This window comes from Poecilia reticulata, chromosome 4 (genome assembly GCF_904066995.2).
Source record: "Poecilia reticulata chromosome 4, P_reticulata-male-v2, whole genome shotgun sequence".
Lineage (NCBI taxonomy): Eukaryota > Metazoa > Chordata > Actinopteri > Cyprinodontiformes > Poeciliidae > Poecilia > Poecilia reticulata.
In genome coordinates, this window is record NC_088833.1 from 19,087,437 (window position 1) to 19,103,612 (window position 16,176).

The 16,176-nt window shown below is 41.3% G+C and overlaps 1 protein-coding gene across 2 annotated transcripts in view; it reads left to right on the top strand.

The window, feature by feature from the left end:
• The first annotated feature begins 1,568 nt into the window (after positions 1-1,568).
• Positions 1,569-16,176, top strand: part of tle5 (TLE family member 5, transcriptional modulator) — a 40,557-nt gene continuing 25,949 nt past the window's right edge. Inside the window, exon 1 of one of the 2 annotated variants that reach the window (XM_081606435.1) lies at positions 1,569-2,546. In XM_081606435.1, the coding sequence (XP_081462561.1) occupies positions 2,520-2,546 (27 nt within the window). In that variant the 5' untranslated portion in view covers positions 1,569-2,519. The remainder of the gene's footprint in view (positions 2,547-16,176) is intronic. The other variant, XM_081606434.1, reaches the window with a different exon arrangement.

The following is a 16,176-nucleotide window of genomic DNA, read 5'->3' on the forward strand; positions in this document are numbered from 1 at the left end:
TCTTGTTCACGAATGAGGGAAGAAGGGAACGGGAGATCGACAGGCGGATTGGGGCAGCGTCTACTGTGAAGCGGGTGCTGTACCGGTCCGTCGTGGTGAAGAGAGAGCTGAGCCAAAAAGCGAAGCTCTCGATTTACCGGTCGATCTACGTTCCCACCCTCATCTATGGTCATGAGCTTTGGGTCATGACCGAAAGAACGAGATCACGGGTACAAGCGGCCGAAATGGGTTTCCTCCGCAAGGTGGCTGGGCTCTCCCTTAGAGATAGGGTGAGAAGCTCAGTCATCCGGGAGGGACTCAGAGTAGAGCCGCTGCTCCTTCACGTCGAGAGGAGCCAGTTGAGATGGCTCGGGGATCTAGTAAGGATGCCTCCTGGACGCCTCCCTGGTGAGGTGTTCCGGGCACGTCCCACCGGGAGGAGGCCTCGGGGAAGACCCAGGACACGCTGGAGGGATTACGTCTCTCGGCTGGCCTGGGAACGCCTTGGGATTCCCCCGGAGGAGCTGGAAGAAGTGGCTGGGGAGAGGGAAGTCTGGGCCTCCCTTCTGAAGCTGCTGCCCCCGTGACCCGACCCCGGATAAGCGGAAGAAAATGGATGAATGGATGGATGGATATTAAAACTTTCGCTGTCCTAACATGAGATAGATAATCTCTAAAAAAAAAAAAATCGATCTCCTCCCTGCTCTGCATAATTACTCTGCTCAGTCAGAAACAGCCACTCAGAACTACCGTAGCAGTAATCAGCTAGCCGCCATGCTAACAGGAAGTTTTCATTCAGTAACTCTGGATTGTTTATTGTAATGGAGCCTGTATTTGCCTTTGAATGTTAAGTTTTATACTTGAATTTTTTTGGCAATGTTGAGAGGTTTTATTTTGGCTCTTTGCATTATTTAGCCTCTTCAGAGCCTTCATATGTTATCAGTCTGTTAAAGATAGTATTACCGATAGCAGTACAATTTGCAGAATGCCTGTTTTGTTTAGTTTTCTTCTTGGAAAAAGTTATTAAAAACAAGTTTTTGTCTGAATTCATGGTTCCTTTTTCCACATAATGTAACCGGTAGTGTTTATGATTTAAAAATAATAATGACTATGTGATCGGTATCGGTGATCGGTCCTCATGGGTGATCGTTATCGGCAGGAAAAAACATCACTACACCCCACAGAGTTGGGGTGTAGTGATGGAGTGGGCGCCCAACATGGGCTGTGGTCCTCAACGCAGCCATCCGTTATTCAATTCCTGGACGACGAAGTGGGAAAGACCTTTGGTGTGTGTCTTTCCCATTTCGCGTTCCTGTCTGGTACCTGTCAATAAAGGCCATTCAAGGGCAAAAAAGGCATTTAAAAAAAGGACTGAATGAAAATATAAAAGGGAAAGTAATTAAAGGGTTTTAAAAATACATCAGTAAATTGTCGAGTTAAAATGTGAAGAAAAATGTTTACTTAAATGAATAATGGAGCAATTCTATTGCTTCTGATTGTTCTATTTCTGTCATTTATTTCGTGACATTGTACATTTCCTGCCATTTCACTCCTGACGGCGCTGGTATTCCATCATTCCCTGTCTTATCCACTAGGGGCGCTGCTTGCTCATACATAGGGCCGACCATGAGGCGGATAGATCCCCGTTGTGTAGATCTGCTCGGCGCTCATCTAGCGGCTCTTATTTCTGTGCGGGGCTGTTCTGTTCTCAGCAGCGTTTCTGGTCTGTCTACGTATCCAGCTGCTCCAGGAACCGGACTCACAATTTTTTTGGCTTCACCTCCGCTCGCCAAATCCACTCCGATTAATATCGAGCGCTGCTCGGTTCAAGGGGGATAAAGACTGAGTTTCAACTCCAGCCCGTGAACGTCACTGTTCTGAGTGGATACGCCGCTACAGCGAAATAAGAGATTTGTTTGTTTCTTTAACGGACAGCTTTTTTTTTTGGCTGCGTCGGTGCTTAACTTAAACTGGCATTTTTTTTTTTTTTTATAAAACGCCTAATTAACATTGGTCGGTCGAGTCGAGCTTTGAGGGGGCAACACAAGGCGAGAGAGGAGATTTATCCAGACGCCTCCCTCTCTTTCTGTGTATATAACGTTATTAATTTACAGACGCTGAATTGACGCTGCCGCCGCCGAAAGCTCGCAGCAGCGATTAATCATTTTAACTGACAGCTTTTGAAGAATTAGCCAGCTTAGCCAGAGACACGAACTGGAAACCGATGGTGGTTTTCTGCTCACATACGCAGTAAAATACCAGGTTTGGGGAGCTAAGCACAGCTACGGCTGATAACACTACCGACTCCTCTGTTTTTTCTCCTCCCTAAAGGCTGCAAAGTGCAACACTTGCCGTCTGGCTTGAAGGTTGTTTTGGTTAAAAGGGGGACCGCTAGCTTCCGTTAGCTAGTCGTTCTGCTAACCCTGGACAGCTCCCGAGAAAGGCTGAGCTAGCTTTGGACAAAGGAGCAACGCAGCGGGGAAATTTTATCAACACCGGGCACACAAGTCGTGTTCTGGAGCGACAAACAAGGACCTGACATGATGTTTCCACAATCAAGACACTCAGTAAGTTGTTCATATTTGAAGACGTGCTCAGCAGTTCTCTGGTTAAGGCAAATGACGCGTGAAACTTCCTGTAATTAATTAATTGCTATAGATTTGTTCGCTAGCAAGTTTTAAGTTCTGCAGAACATTTTCGGAGGTTCGACGTTAATGGTGAATGTGTCAAACGCTGCATTGTTAGATTGTGTTTTTTCTCCACTCCCCAATTTTGCCGGTGACATTTGTTATAATTTCAGCATGAAATATGAACCCGTTAAAACATTTTGTAAGTGTTAAAAATGGCAAACAAGTGCCAAACACAAATGATAGACTGTCTTATTTCGGTTCGTCTGTGGATGAGTGGAAAAAAAGCGCACGTTTCTGTTCCCCTAAATCTCAGGTTTCCGTGGTAACAGTATTTCAGTTTAGGGCTGGCATTCATCAGTGGTGTGGGCTATCAGCCCAATGGTCAAACACTTATGTTTGGAGCCTGGCAGAGCTGTGTCTTTGTCAAATGTCAAGATATTGGTGGAAAAAGAAAGCAAGTCCATGTTGGGCTTGTAATGGTAACCAGTATCGACGTGCACCAAGGTTTTAAAGAGTTACAGTAACAGCAAATCACTAAAGCAGTCCTGCCCTTTCCAAACTCTTTGCTGATGGTCAGCTGGCTGAAAGACAGCTCAGACACGTCACCTAAAACAAAGAGAAATTTGGCATTCCCACTCATGAAGAACGGAATCCAAAAACACATTTTTATTTTGCTCCACAACCAAATAACTTGAATAGGTAGCTAATATTTAGTTACGTTATTCTGAGAAGGGTAGAATGATGAAAAGAACATTCTGTGGAATAATTCATTGACATCATACAATAATCCTTTGAAATTTGTATCTTTTTGCTTCAATCTGTGAATCAAAACCTAAGGACCAATAAAGGTAGTCTCCCTCGTACTATTTGATTTTAGAGAAGAAGAATAATATAGCATAGGAAAAGCATCTCTGCCCTTACAAGAAATTAACATCATAATTTGGCCTCATATCAAGAAAATACAATTGTTATGGTATTGCTGAATATTGCAACGACAGTATTGATTATTACAATTGAAAGTCGTCGTCGTCAGTTATCCCATCATATTCTGAGAGCTTTTGCATCTTAGCCACTAAAATGATGTATAGTGTCCATCAAGGCTAGTTACAGACCGTCAAGGTATTTCATTGGCAAGCAGTCGGTTGCGTTATCACAAACGGCGTGATGATGATTGCAGTTCAACACATCATCATTCAACCCCAACTGCACTTACTTCACATGTTGTGATTTTAGCAGCATTAGAAATGGTTTTAGTTTTAATAGTAATCCATGTCATTCAGGTCATCTTTCTGTGACAGTCTGCCTTTTTCTGGCACAAACGCAACAGAGAACTGTTCTAGCTTTTTGCTTTCTTTCATTACAACTGATGAGGTAAATGTTGTTTAAGACATTCAAACCTAAAAGTCTTGCAGCATGAATAATTATTCACTGCACAGTGTGGATGGTCTTGCTGGGAAATATCAGAGTTGGCAGCAGGATTTTAGGGTTGTAGATCTGTTCATCAGATTTAATTAAATACTTGTACAGCTGTGGCCAGAAAGTAAGTGCACTCTCTTTCATGTGAAGACAAAGCGCATCGAGGAACAATAATAAAAACACAACATGGATGAACAAACTAGAAAACCACACTGCCAATGTTGACATAGAGCTTATCAAGATGCAGGAATTGCCTCTGCCTTTTGCATTGCAATAGCTCAAGCCTTTTTACATTGTCTCTTTTTCGCTCTGCTTCTTTTTACCTTCGGAGCGGTTTCTTTGCAGTGTGAAAATGTTGTAGAAATTGCCTGAGGGGGACAACTTGCACCGAAGCAAATGTCCACAGCATTTGTTCCAGACTTCTTGCAGACCTTTCCATCTGCCCCACAGGCAAACTACCCCACAAATCAGTGAGTGAGAAAATTTGCAAGCACAATTCTTGTGGCCTTTGCCACAGTTATGCATGCATACTCAGAGGAATTTGTGCTGTAGTGTTTTCTGCTGACCCACATGTTGTTTTACACTCCCTGCAATTTTGTGTTAATAAAGACACACTGTCAATGTTAAAACAAAAGGAGGAAACCTCACAGACTGATGTCAAAGTGTAGTAGAGAAAATACAGCTATCTTTTATGTTGTACTCTGTGCATGATGAACTGCCTCCTGTGAACTCCAGTCAGCTACTCACTCACACCCCCACACTCCCCTATCCTTCGGATTTCCAGCTGCGAAAGCTCATCGCCGACTGACGAATACCCTGCTGTGTGGTACATTGTGAAGAGCAAGTGTAGACTTAGTCTGGAGCAATCTCTCAACCCATGAAAACCTGAAAACCACTTTGTGCCACAGCATTTCAGTCGGATTGATACCGCGACTTTTACTTTCGCCATTACAGCATTTTGTTTTCTCGTTTTCTGTTATTCTGTTGTGGATTTGCTACTGTTGTTCTGTTGGCAAAATCCATAGCATTTTACTCCAGAATACTCTGGTAGACGATTTATAGCTGACTCGGTGACTTCATTGTGCCGAGACCTGCTGCAAACTGACAAACCTAAAAGCTGACTCCTTGTATTTTTCATGGACGAGAGGCTTTTTGCTGTCAAGTTTCAAAACGATTGATTGGGACTGTCATTACTTGATGCACACACTTGATACAGATTTTAGCAACTGAGATGCGGAAGGCCACAGAGAGTAATAAGGACATCCTGATGGGTTTAGAGAAAGTGAGGAAAATTAGGATTAATCACAACTGAAATCAATGTTGCAATTGACAGGAATAATGTTAGAGTTAACAGTTTTCCATCCTATTGGAAAGGCTTTTAATTTCCCCTAGATGAGGCCACATTAGCAGCTTTTGGTTGCATGTAGTGTGATGGTGTGAGGCCATCATGTGCCTCTCTGGAATCGGGTTTGGTCATAATTGGAGGCAATCTCAATGTAGAGAGTGATCAAGATGGATTTCTGTAACCAGTAGCAATTACATCTGGTCTGCAGTCTGGGACTAAACTCTGTCCTCCATGATGACGTGGAGGATGGAGTTTGCGAAGGAAGAAATTGCCTCGCTTCAGTCTTTACCTAAACACCAGTGAATGCTAATGGGATCAATATGGGCATATTTGTTTTGTGTCATGGTCACCAACACAATCTTTCCACTAGTGCAAACTGTGTTGTTGCAGGAATCTATTAGTCTGTTGATTTGTCAAAGTAAAGTCATTATAATTTCAACTCTGACTGTAAAGACCTTTTTAATTTACAAAAGTTACTGCTCTGACCTAAACTTATACTTAAGTGTCATGTTGCAGTCAGTTAAAGTTGAACATGTAACATGTCAATGTCTGACTCGGGTGTTCAGTATTTTTTTATATTTTCATTTCTCTATTGTCAACATCAAATTGTGGTCATGGTGAAGACCAATTGGTTGACATGTCATTCAAGTGAATTCTGTCCACTTTCATGACAATTTGAATTGTGTAAAAAAAAAAAATAAAATAAATAAATAAATAAATGAATAGCAGGAAAAAGAGAGTGACCAGCAATGTATAAGATATTTTTGCTTTAGTGAGATATATTTTCAACTGTTTTCCAACCATGCCAACTTTTTATAGCTTTTATTTATTTTTTTAAAAACTGGTTGAGGCTAAAACCCGATTAAACCTGATAAACCCTGATTGGGCTAAAACCTCAGCCAACTTTTCTGAGGTGAAACAGCTGGCTTACTACACTCCTGCTTGAATTAAATTTTTATAATCCAATTGAGTGCTGTTGTGCTGCTTGATTTGAGCATTAGGACCCCAGGACTCAGGATTAAATGTGAGATTTGGGAATTCAGCGGGCCTTTTCTCCAGAGTTACAGCTGCCTCAGTTTTACTCAGAAATATGGAGTGTCAACTTACGCTGTGGCTTCACCCTTGGATAATATGCTGTGCACACGGTACTCGTCTCTTTTGTCATTACATATTGCCTTTACTCGACTGCTGTGGTCTAAAGATGGGGGAAAAATGATGACGCATATGGAGATATGTGTGTAAAACAAATGAAAAACGAGAAAGAAATTATGATTGACGGTGGACTAACCTGATCCCTCGTTCTTCATCAGATCTGCTGTATATTATAATCTTTCGGTTACAGTACTTTTAAACCATAGACATTAGTCGTGTCCAGCTTCAGGTGGTTGTAAATGCAACCCGGTACTACAAACTAAACCACGTCTGTGCTCGACTTTCCTCCTGTGCCGCTACATTCTCTCATGTGTGAAGAGGTGGAACCACTTGGAAAATTTCCACAAAAATAGTTTTACTTAACAAACCCCACAGCCATGTATCCTGTGCATGTGCGTTTTCACACTTGCAAACTACTTCACACCTCCGTGGGGTTTGCTTTGGAAAAGTTTCACTTCGACACAAACACTTTTTGAAACCAGGTCTCAGAGACTTCAATCACTGGAGACGTGGAAAGGCACGCCTGGATTTAAACAGAAATGTTACTGTTTCACTAAAATACGGCTCCACGTATAAATTACTTGAGTGTATAACTCACCTTGGTTTATTTGCCTTGTTGGTAGGGATGCTGACCTGTTGTTTGTGAAATATTGATTAGTCGATGCATGAAGAAAAGACAATAAAGCAGAAGCATATTGACTCGATGCATTCTGGAGTTTTCAAACAGATTATCATACACTAAATTCTACTCACTTTTTTATACTTGGGAGCTAGTTGGATATAAGTTAAAGATTTACCAGCATTTATTTTTTTATGCAAAATCTAAATAAAAAAAAGATGCATACAGGTGAATTCAGAAAGAGAAAGCATACTTGCTTTGCAGCTATTTGCAGGGAGTCAGGTTTCCATTCTCCCTTTATGTGCACATTTTAATCCCTCGCCATGGCCACAGTTCATTGGTTTAAGAGGTGGTGGGGGGGGACTTCACTCGATTATGGCACATTGCCTGACCCAGTTGACAATGTTTGGCATATTGTTTTGGTGTTGATTAATCCTAATGCAACTTCAACAAAGCTGGGCTGTGGTGTGAAAGTGGAACAACATAAAAGCTCCGTGCCAGAATGGGAGAGCAGCACAAGTAATACGGAGGGGAAATCTCTCGGGTCCCCTGAGCTCATGCTCAACTGCAGAGATGGCCACAGGTTGTATGCACACACACAGACCACCCCCTCCTCTTCCTCTTCCTCCTTCTCCTTGTCTCCTTTATCACCCGTTTCCTCCCAGATCTTCTGTAGTGGTGGGAGGGACAGGGGCAGAGGGTGCACAGGCATTATTAAGCCCACTTGAATTAACAGAACAGCCCCCAGCCTTTCCTCTAAAGCCTCCAGCTGGGGGGAGCTTAATCTCCATGGTCCCCTGTCTCGTCCATTAAACAAACTCCCCCGCCCCTTTCCCATCATTCTACAGCACACACACATACACTTTTGTGTGTTTCTGCGTGAATAATAAGCCATGCTGTGTGTCTGGTTTATTAGGAGAGCTGGACATTTGCGTGCACACCCATACACGGAATAATGAGAGAACGCAAGAGCGCCCAAATATTAACTGTAGCTCCCCTTTCTGCATGTAATTATTGCTCTCATACATGCTTAGAAATAAACGTTTTTTGTTTTTTTTGCGACATACACATTCTCACCAGCCTCAAGGGTCTTATCTGCTTTTTGTATCTGGGGGAACAAATTGAATGTGGGTCTTGACACACGCGGGCCAGCAGATGTCTGGGTTGTTGAGGTTAGGCCAGCTGATTAGCATGACAAATGCAGCCTTTCAGTCCCCCCCTCCGACACTCAACCCCACTACACAACCAACCTGCGGGGGGCCATGCTTCAAGAGTGGCCCAGGCGGGGCCATAGGTCACAGGTGATGTTGATTTTTGTGAAGGGCCACAGCACGTGATTGTCAGAAGACTTTAGGTTGGGTTGGGTTTAGCGAAGGGTGGAGGCTGGAGCAGTCCTTTTCTTGTTAAGCACATGGTGATTTGAACTCAGGTATTCACAAAAATACCCGAGTCCAGGTATTTTCTGCTTTCAGAATCACCTTCAACAATTGCTTTCAAGTTGACTATACTTATTGTGTCATAAAGTAAAAGAACTAGTATTTGTATAATTTCATTTAGTTGTCTTTTCAGGTTGTTTCTGTTCCTATATATATGATGTGTACATATTCAACATAACATGCCTAAAACTGGGGTCATGGTATGATGCATTTAATAGAAAAAATTAATTGTTCTAATGGCTCTATTTAATGTGCAAAAAGAAAAGCAAGGACTGAGTTCCCTGGTTTAAAATGAGAATTTGATGCTTGCTAGCACATGAAACGGCTAGCAGAGCTAAAATGAGTTCATTTGGTGGATGAAGGTGTGCAATTTTTCAGGTCTACTTAACTATTTTTATGTTCTGTTGTGAAAAAAAAAGGTCTCATTTGATTTGAAAGTGATCCATTTTTTTGTCGTTTAAAGAACATCCCAATTTTCTGGAATTTGGGTTGTACTATAATCACCTTCAGTGGTGGGAAGTAACGAAGTACAAGTACGTCGTTACTGTACTTAAGTACAATTTTCGTGTATCTGTACTTTACTTAAGTAGATTTAATAATGGATACTTTCTACTTTTACTCCACTACATTTTACAGTAAGTATCTGTACTTTCTACTTCACTACATTTCTACAAAACTGTCGCGTTACTCGTTACATCCAAGTCGCATTGTGTTTTTTTTCCGTTAAAATGTGAAGTTCAGAGTCTTAAGGTGGCGCCGTAAAATCCGAGCAATAACGTGACTTAGTGTCTGTTGTCACCTATCGGCTCCCCCTTTACTCGCACGCGGAGCTCCAAGACATGCGCAGTGGTTTCCTCTGAGCGTCAGTAATATAATGGTACTGAAGCGTTGCATAAATCATAAGATATGGCGACATGTAAAATCAGCAGCGCTTCGCTTTCATAGAGTGGGGACTTCGTCCAATTTTTAACGTCACTTGGAAGGAAAGCTTTAAGAAAGGTAAGCTCCGTGGACGTGATGCTAGCAAAGCTAGCTGTATTGACTGAGACACATGTTGCATTTGCAATGACTGACATGTCGCAGATATGGGACAACGCTGTGACCAAAGTGCAATATAGTAATATGACATTCATGGACGATCCGATTCTTCTGGACAGATCTTGACCAAGTCCTATAGTACTGAAGCCTCACTGAAAGCCGTTCTTTGTTCTTGTAATGCTCTGTGTACACTGCAGTAGCTATTTTATTTCATTAAAATATTTTTATATTTAATTGGTGAATAAATAAAACAAGAACATAAGAACGCAGAGCATGCTCATTGCTCTTTGTTTTCGTCACCTGTCATGGTGGCAGACATTGCAGCAGGAGGGAGGATGAGAACAGTCACGGTGCTCCTCCTGCTTGGTTACTTCTTGCTTATTGGGCCTTGGACAGTGTTCATAGTTGAGCGTTGTTAATTGCTATGTTTAATGGTGCAGACAATTATTATTTCTGACATTGGCAATATGGGCAACCGCACAGGGTGTTATTTCTTTAGGGATGGAAGGAGACCTCTGTGGATTGTGGCACAGAGATGAAAGCAAAACAGAATGAGGAAGAGTTTGAATTGATACTGGTTAAATTTATTTCAGCTTTAAGTATTTAATATCTAGGTGGGAAAGTGAATCTTTCAGATCAATTTGAGAAGCAGTTTTGATAGGTGCACTAAATTTTATTGTCATGTAGCGGCGGGGTGCTGGTTTTGATTTGGTCTTGGGTTCAGTGGTCTAGACTACAACTCTGCTACGAGGCTCCTTGGTTCCATGTCCTCCTCTGCCAGTTGGATTTTTTTCAAAATAAATGTGTGGCAAAAAAAGTGAAGTTCATGTTATGTTAGGACAGGAGACGAGATGTTTCCATCCCTGAAATGATGATGCATAGAATCATATATCTAAGTCTAAACTATGTTACAGAATAAACACAATAAAAACATGTTTTATCTGTGGCATATGATCATATGATCGGTACACTTAATGATATTAGTGATTAGGCAATGCATTCAGCAAGTACTTTTACTTTTAATACTTAAGTATTTTTAAAAACCAGTACTTTTTTACTTTTACTTAAGTAAAATGTTAATGTGGTACTTTGACTTTTACTTGAGTACATTTTTGTCTATGTATTTGTACTTTTACTTAAGTACATTTTTTGAGTACTTTCTCCACCACTGATCACCTTACATCAGAAGTTGTGAGGCACAGCTGCAAGTCTTGCATTTACGGCTGCTCACACAGGTCCATAAAACGATTTCCCATCACTACTTAGCAGCATCTATGTTCAATGCCCTAAGGGGTGCAAACAACAAAGATTTTAAGCTGTAGCAGAATAGGTCTGGTCTGTACATGCTGTGTTACATCACAGTTCTTGATAAACACATTTTTCTCAGCTAATTGGAGGACAGTTTATATCAGACATTTAACTTCATTAGCAACTTCACAAACACTAAATACATTAAATTAATTTTTTGCTGTCAATTTTAGTTTGCCAGACCTTGTAGTTATTAAATATGTGCCTCTGTTGGGGGGACTGCGCCCCTATCTTGCATCCTCAAGTGCACCATTGAAAATTGGTGAATTCACTTGATTTGTATCGTCACCTAAAGGCCCTTAATTCTCACAGCTTTTCTGAAGTCCTTTAATTCAAGATTTATTCCTAACTAAAATATTTTTGAGATTAGAGAGGTAGAAAAGGTTGTTTTTTACTGTACAAAATGTGCGCATTGGTATTCACAATGTCTGGTCCAGAATTAAGTAGGATTGTTTTTTTGTTTTTTTTGATATGGGTAGATTTGAATTTACCCATTTGACATCTTAGGCCAATTAATTTATTTTTCTTACAGAAAACATGAATGTAAAAAAATAACATATTTCCACAGTTTGGCATGTTTATTATCTTTTAAGTCTTCAGGTGTATTAAGGAGACTGAGTACTTATTGTCTCTCATGAAGGCTATCTAGATCTCTGTGTCAGAGTGTACTTTAATCATTTTGCTTTTTTTCATTTATTTATTTAAAGTAAGACTGGTTTCTGACATCCTGGCATCTTTGGGTATCTTCATTTTCTATCCGCATTTAGCTAGTGTGTCTTTCCATGCTTAGTTTAAAACTGGGGGGAAATAAAAAAGCTGACTGGTTGAATTGATATGTGTTTGCATGCATGTTGTGCAATTAGAAGTCCACCAGATTGTGTGTTTTGTGTGGGAGGGAACTCAGAGGAACTGAATCAGTATTCAGGAAAAGATTCCTTGAAGGGGAATGTGGGAGGTAGGAAGAAAAGAGGCTACTGGGAGGACGGGTTAACCCCTCTCCTGTGGAGAACGGTGTGATGGGCTGTAACAAAGCAGCTCAACGGGAGGTGGCTTGATTGGCCGCGTCGTTCCAAAGCCAAAAAGACCTGCTAGACCGCGAGACCTTGCAAGCTGAGAGGTAGCTACTTCGTTTCGTGCCTGCAAGGAATGAGGTCAAGTATAAAAGAATATTATATTAACCCAACTAAAACACCACCTACCAATTTCATTATGCTGTTTTCAAAAAAAAAAATTTCCACACTTGAACAGTACTCCGTTTATACATCGGATTGGTATACTCAATTATGTTTAAGCAGACTTGGGTGATCAATTGGTACCACTATTTGAAAAATGTTAAGTCAGTCATGCTTAAAACTGGAGCCTAAAATTCGAAGCTTTACTTATTGTAAGAGCAAGAACAATAGTGCCGATGCATCGCAGGATGAAACAACGGCTCCCTGCTGTCAAACATATGCAGGCACAGCTTTGGTTGTTTATTTGCTTGTTGCTAACTTTGGGACTAATCTTTTCTGGCCTGTCTTTGCTCTTTTGCTGGTTGTTCTCCGTAATAACCTTGGTTTTTACAAATGGGCATCAATCATCTGCACAAGCGTTGTGGGTGTAATCTTAAAGCCCTCCCTCTGTGAGCCTGCCTTTAATCTCAGCTATGGTCCCCAAAACCACAGTACTGTCAGCCTCACCACTTTCCCCACTCTTGACAAATTGCCTATTTCCCTTGGCTTCAAAATCTCTGCACTTCGTTCCTGTGGTGTGTATGTGTGTTTAGGAGCATGCCTCCCTCACCTTATGTGTGCTTTTCTTATGTTTTTTGTGCATAGGTGCATCTGTGTTTGCAGAACATACTGTTTTAAATGCCATGTTTGTGTGTGTTTGTGCTGAGCTCTTGGCTGGCCTTGTGTATGGGTCAAGATAGTTGTGCCGGGAGGGGAGGGAAGGCAAGCCATGCCAATCCTGTGTTTGCAAGGGCACTTCACTTGAAGTGATAAAAGTAGAATAATCCCCTTTAAAGCGTCTTAACGAGGTCAAATCTGCTAGACTGCAAGGGGGGAGGGCGGTTTCTGTGTGTTTGTGTGTGTGCATGTGTGTTGTTGGGATAACTCTGCAGAAATGGGGGTAAGCCTCCGCTTGGTTTGTGAGAGATAATAATCAAAATCAAATTCCTGGCCGAAACAGGATTAGGCTCTCTCGCCGTGCTCTAAAGCCCCTGTCCAGAGCTGCTGAAGACACAATCCTATCCTCAGCCTCTCTTACAAACCCTGAGCAGCTAGCGTGGCTGGGCTCTCGCCGTTGGTTCAGACGGAGTTGGCCCGGATGAGCTTGGACACGGGCCAGTTAGTTCTGTCCCTCTCTCAGATCGCTGGGCTCATATGCTTTAGTCCAAACACTAATCCAGGATATTTAGATGGAATTGTTTGGTAAGAACTATTCTTGGATGGAGGATCCAATCTTGTTTGGCGCTGCTGTAATAGCAAAAGACTTAATCATTTCAACGTCTGGCTTGGTGAATCTTGTAACAGTGGACTTTTTCTGAAGCATTTTAAGCATATTCTGTGAGTTAAATTCATACATGTACAAGTGTCATACAGCCACATTTGCATTTAAAGTCTGTATTGATGAGAAATTAGTTACTTATTGCTTTGTTTGTATACTGTATTGTAAAGCTTTGGAGAGATCTCTGAAACAGCTAACCAGTTTTAGCTGCAAAACAACACAACATTAACCAAGGAGTGCTTTCTGGGTATTTAACACTTCCACCGTTTGTTTTGCTTTCGACTCGGTGTGAGAGAGACTCGCGACTGCTTTTATTGTTTTCGGAACCTCAAAATTTTACCCGTTGCCATCCATTTATAAGCCTGTATTTAGCTCTGGTAAAGTATTTTCTTGGTAATCTTTTTAAGATGTAATGTCTCTAAAAATCATTTTAAGACCGTCGTTTTGCCACCTTTCACTTTAGAAAAATATGTTTGCCACATCTGTATACAGTCAGTGTAAGAAACAAGTAGCTTTTATTGTTTATGATCCATTCTTTTCAAAACTCTTAAATCTAGTGGGATTTGCTAATTCCCCTTCTGCTAACTCCACAATGGACTCGCACCTATTCAACGATCAGTATTTGTAGATTTGTTTTTTTTGTTTTTTTGTAGAATGCAACTAAATCTACTAAAAGTATAGTTTAAGCGTTATTGCAAAGGCCTTGCTTTTGTCTGCAAGATTTAAAAATTCAGTTTTTAAGTGAGGAAATAAATTGTGTCCTCTGTCTTAATCTAAACCACTAAGGAATGTTCCAGCAGAAAAAAAAAATTGGTTACTTTCTTTCTTACTTACTCTCCTTTCTATTGAAACTGTGACAGACAGAAGAGGCGGAAAGCTTACACGGCATCCTCCAGACTGTTGCTATGGAACAGAAAGACAACCTGGCAGTGAAACATAGAGGAACTGTTTGCCATTACGGATATTCTGCATTCGTTTAAGAGTGGGAGTGAGATAACATCCAGTCATTAGTGAGCGATTACAATGCCAAGGCTCCATCCCTCCCTCCAAGCGCACAAACATTCACGCATGTGCCACATACAAACACACACCGACTGAGATGTAAACAGTCAGGCAGTGCTCCAGGAAATACAATCCCCACACTGCAGCTACCCCTCAGGCAGGATTTATACTGAGGAAGATGTTTTCCAGTGGATCCTGCTGTTATTCCGTGTGGCTGTCTACGCTTTTTATTTGTGTATGTGCTCAGCTTGTGTGTCTAAATGCCCTGCTGTATTCATTTATTGTTCATGTGTCTCATCATTGTAGTGTGATCTGTATGTGTGTGTAAAGCTAAGCCCCCCTCTGCCCCCCAGTAATCTTCATCCCTTCCTGTCGTTTTTTCCCCCCCGACTGATCTAAGAGCAGAAACAGCCTTAGTCTGATTCTTATTTAAAATAGACATAATGGTTCACAGAAGATTTCACATGGATTGAACCAGATGATGAGGCCAGGAAGGCTCTGTGTGCATGTCTGTGTGTGGGGGTGAGTGGGGCTTAGGGGTTGGTGGGTGGGGGATGGGGGTGGGGCAGCAATTTCCTGAAACGATGAATCCCATTTATTCGCCGAAGACTGTCTCAATTGCCTCAGCAGCCCACAAAGCTTTTTAATGCTTTAATTACGTCTCAAAGGAGCAGGGTGGAATCAAATTAGAGATCGTCCTACATTTAGGTGCCAGGCGTGTGCCTTTTCTTGTGTGCGTGTGAGCCCTGCAGATTTTACATGTGAGGGAGTGCGTGTGTGTGGTGGGGGTGGGGGAATCTCATATCCTTCTGTATGATTCATAGCACTGAATATTTGTTGCTCTTGCATTCATTCATACAACTTAAACACATGCAAACAGATGTTAACTCACATAAATGTGTCCCTGAAAAACACCTCATCAATGACTTCAACGTTTTGTTTTTTTTCTTCCTTGGAACACTAAAGACAGCTTTTGCACACATAAATATCTTTTTTCTTTGTTTTCTTTTTTTTAACACAGATGCATATTCAGTAACGCAGCATGCAGCCTTTTTTTCTGTCATAGCAGATGGCATGTGTCTCAATATTACGGCAGTATTTCATTAACATTATGGGCATCCATCTGTTGTGCCCTCTCAGGCCCCTGTGGAGCACCTTGTTTTCTTGTTTTTCGCCACTGAAGAAGAGAAGAAAATAAACATTGTGCAGCAAAAAAGCAAAGTCAGCTTGGTATTGTAAAGTAGTTTAGGCACAAGGGTCAGAAGGTGAACAAAATCGGTACCAGCCACCGGTTTAGTTTCTCCTGATGACTTTTATTCATTCTTTTCACTGACTTCTCTCTTGAGCATCCAAAAGCTCACTGTTTTTATATCCAATTGGCACCACACCTGTGCTTGATTTTAAACAGCCACAATGAAACGGGTCAAACAAACAAAATCTAAGCAGAGAAACACTAAAATTACAAATCTAATTTACAAACTCCTACATAATGAAGTTGTCTGCAAAACAAACTACATATGACAAGATAACTCAAGAAGTTACTTTAAAAAACAACAAATAAAGCAATCACCAAAAGAAATCCCTCTAATTGGTAGAACCCAGCAAGGTAATCACTGACATCACCCAGCCATTTAAGCAGGAAGTACTGGGCCTGCCCCTCCCATGCTCCTGCCCTGCTGCAGATCTACAAGGACAAATGATGGTGAGTACAAAGGAAAACAAATACCATAAATAAATATACCTTGAAACAAATTCAACCTA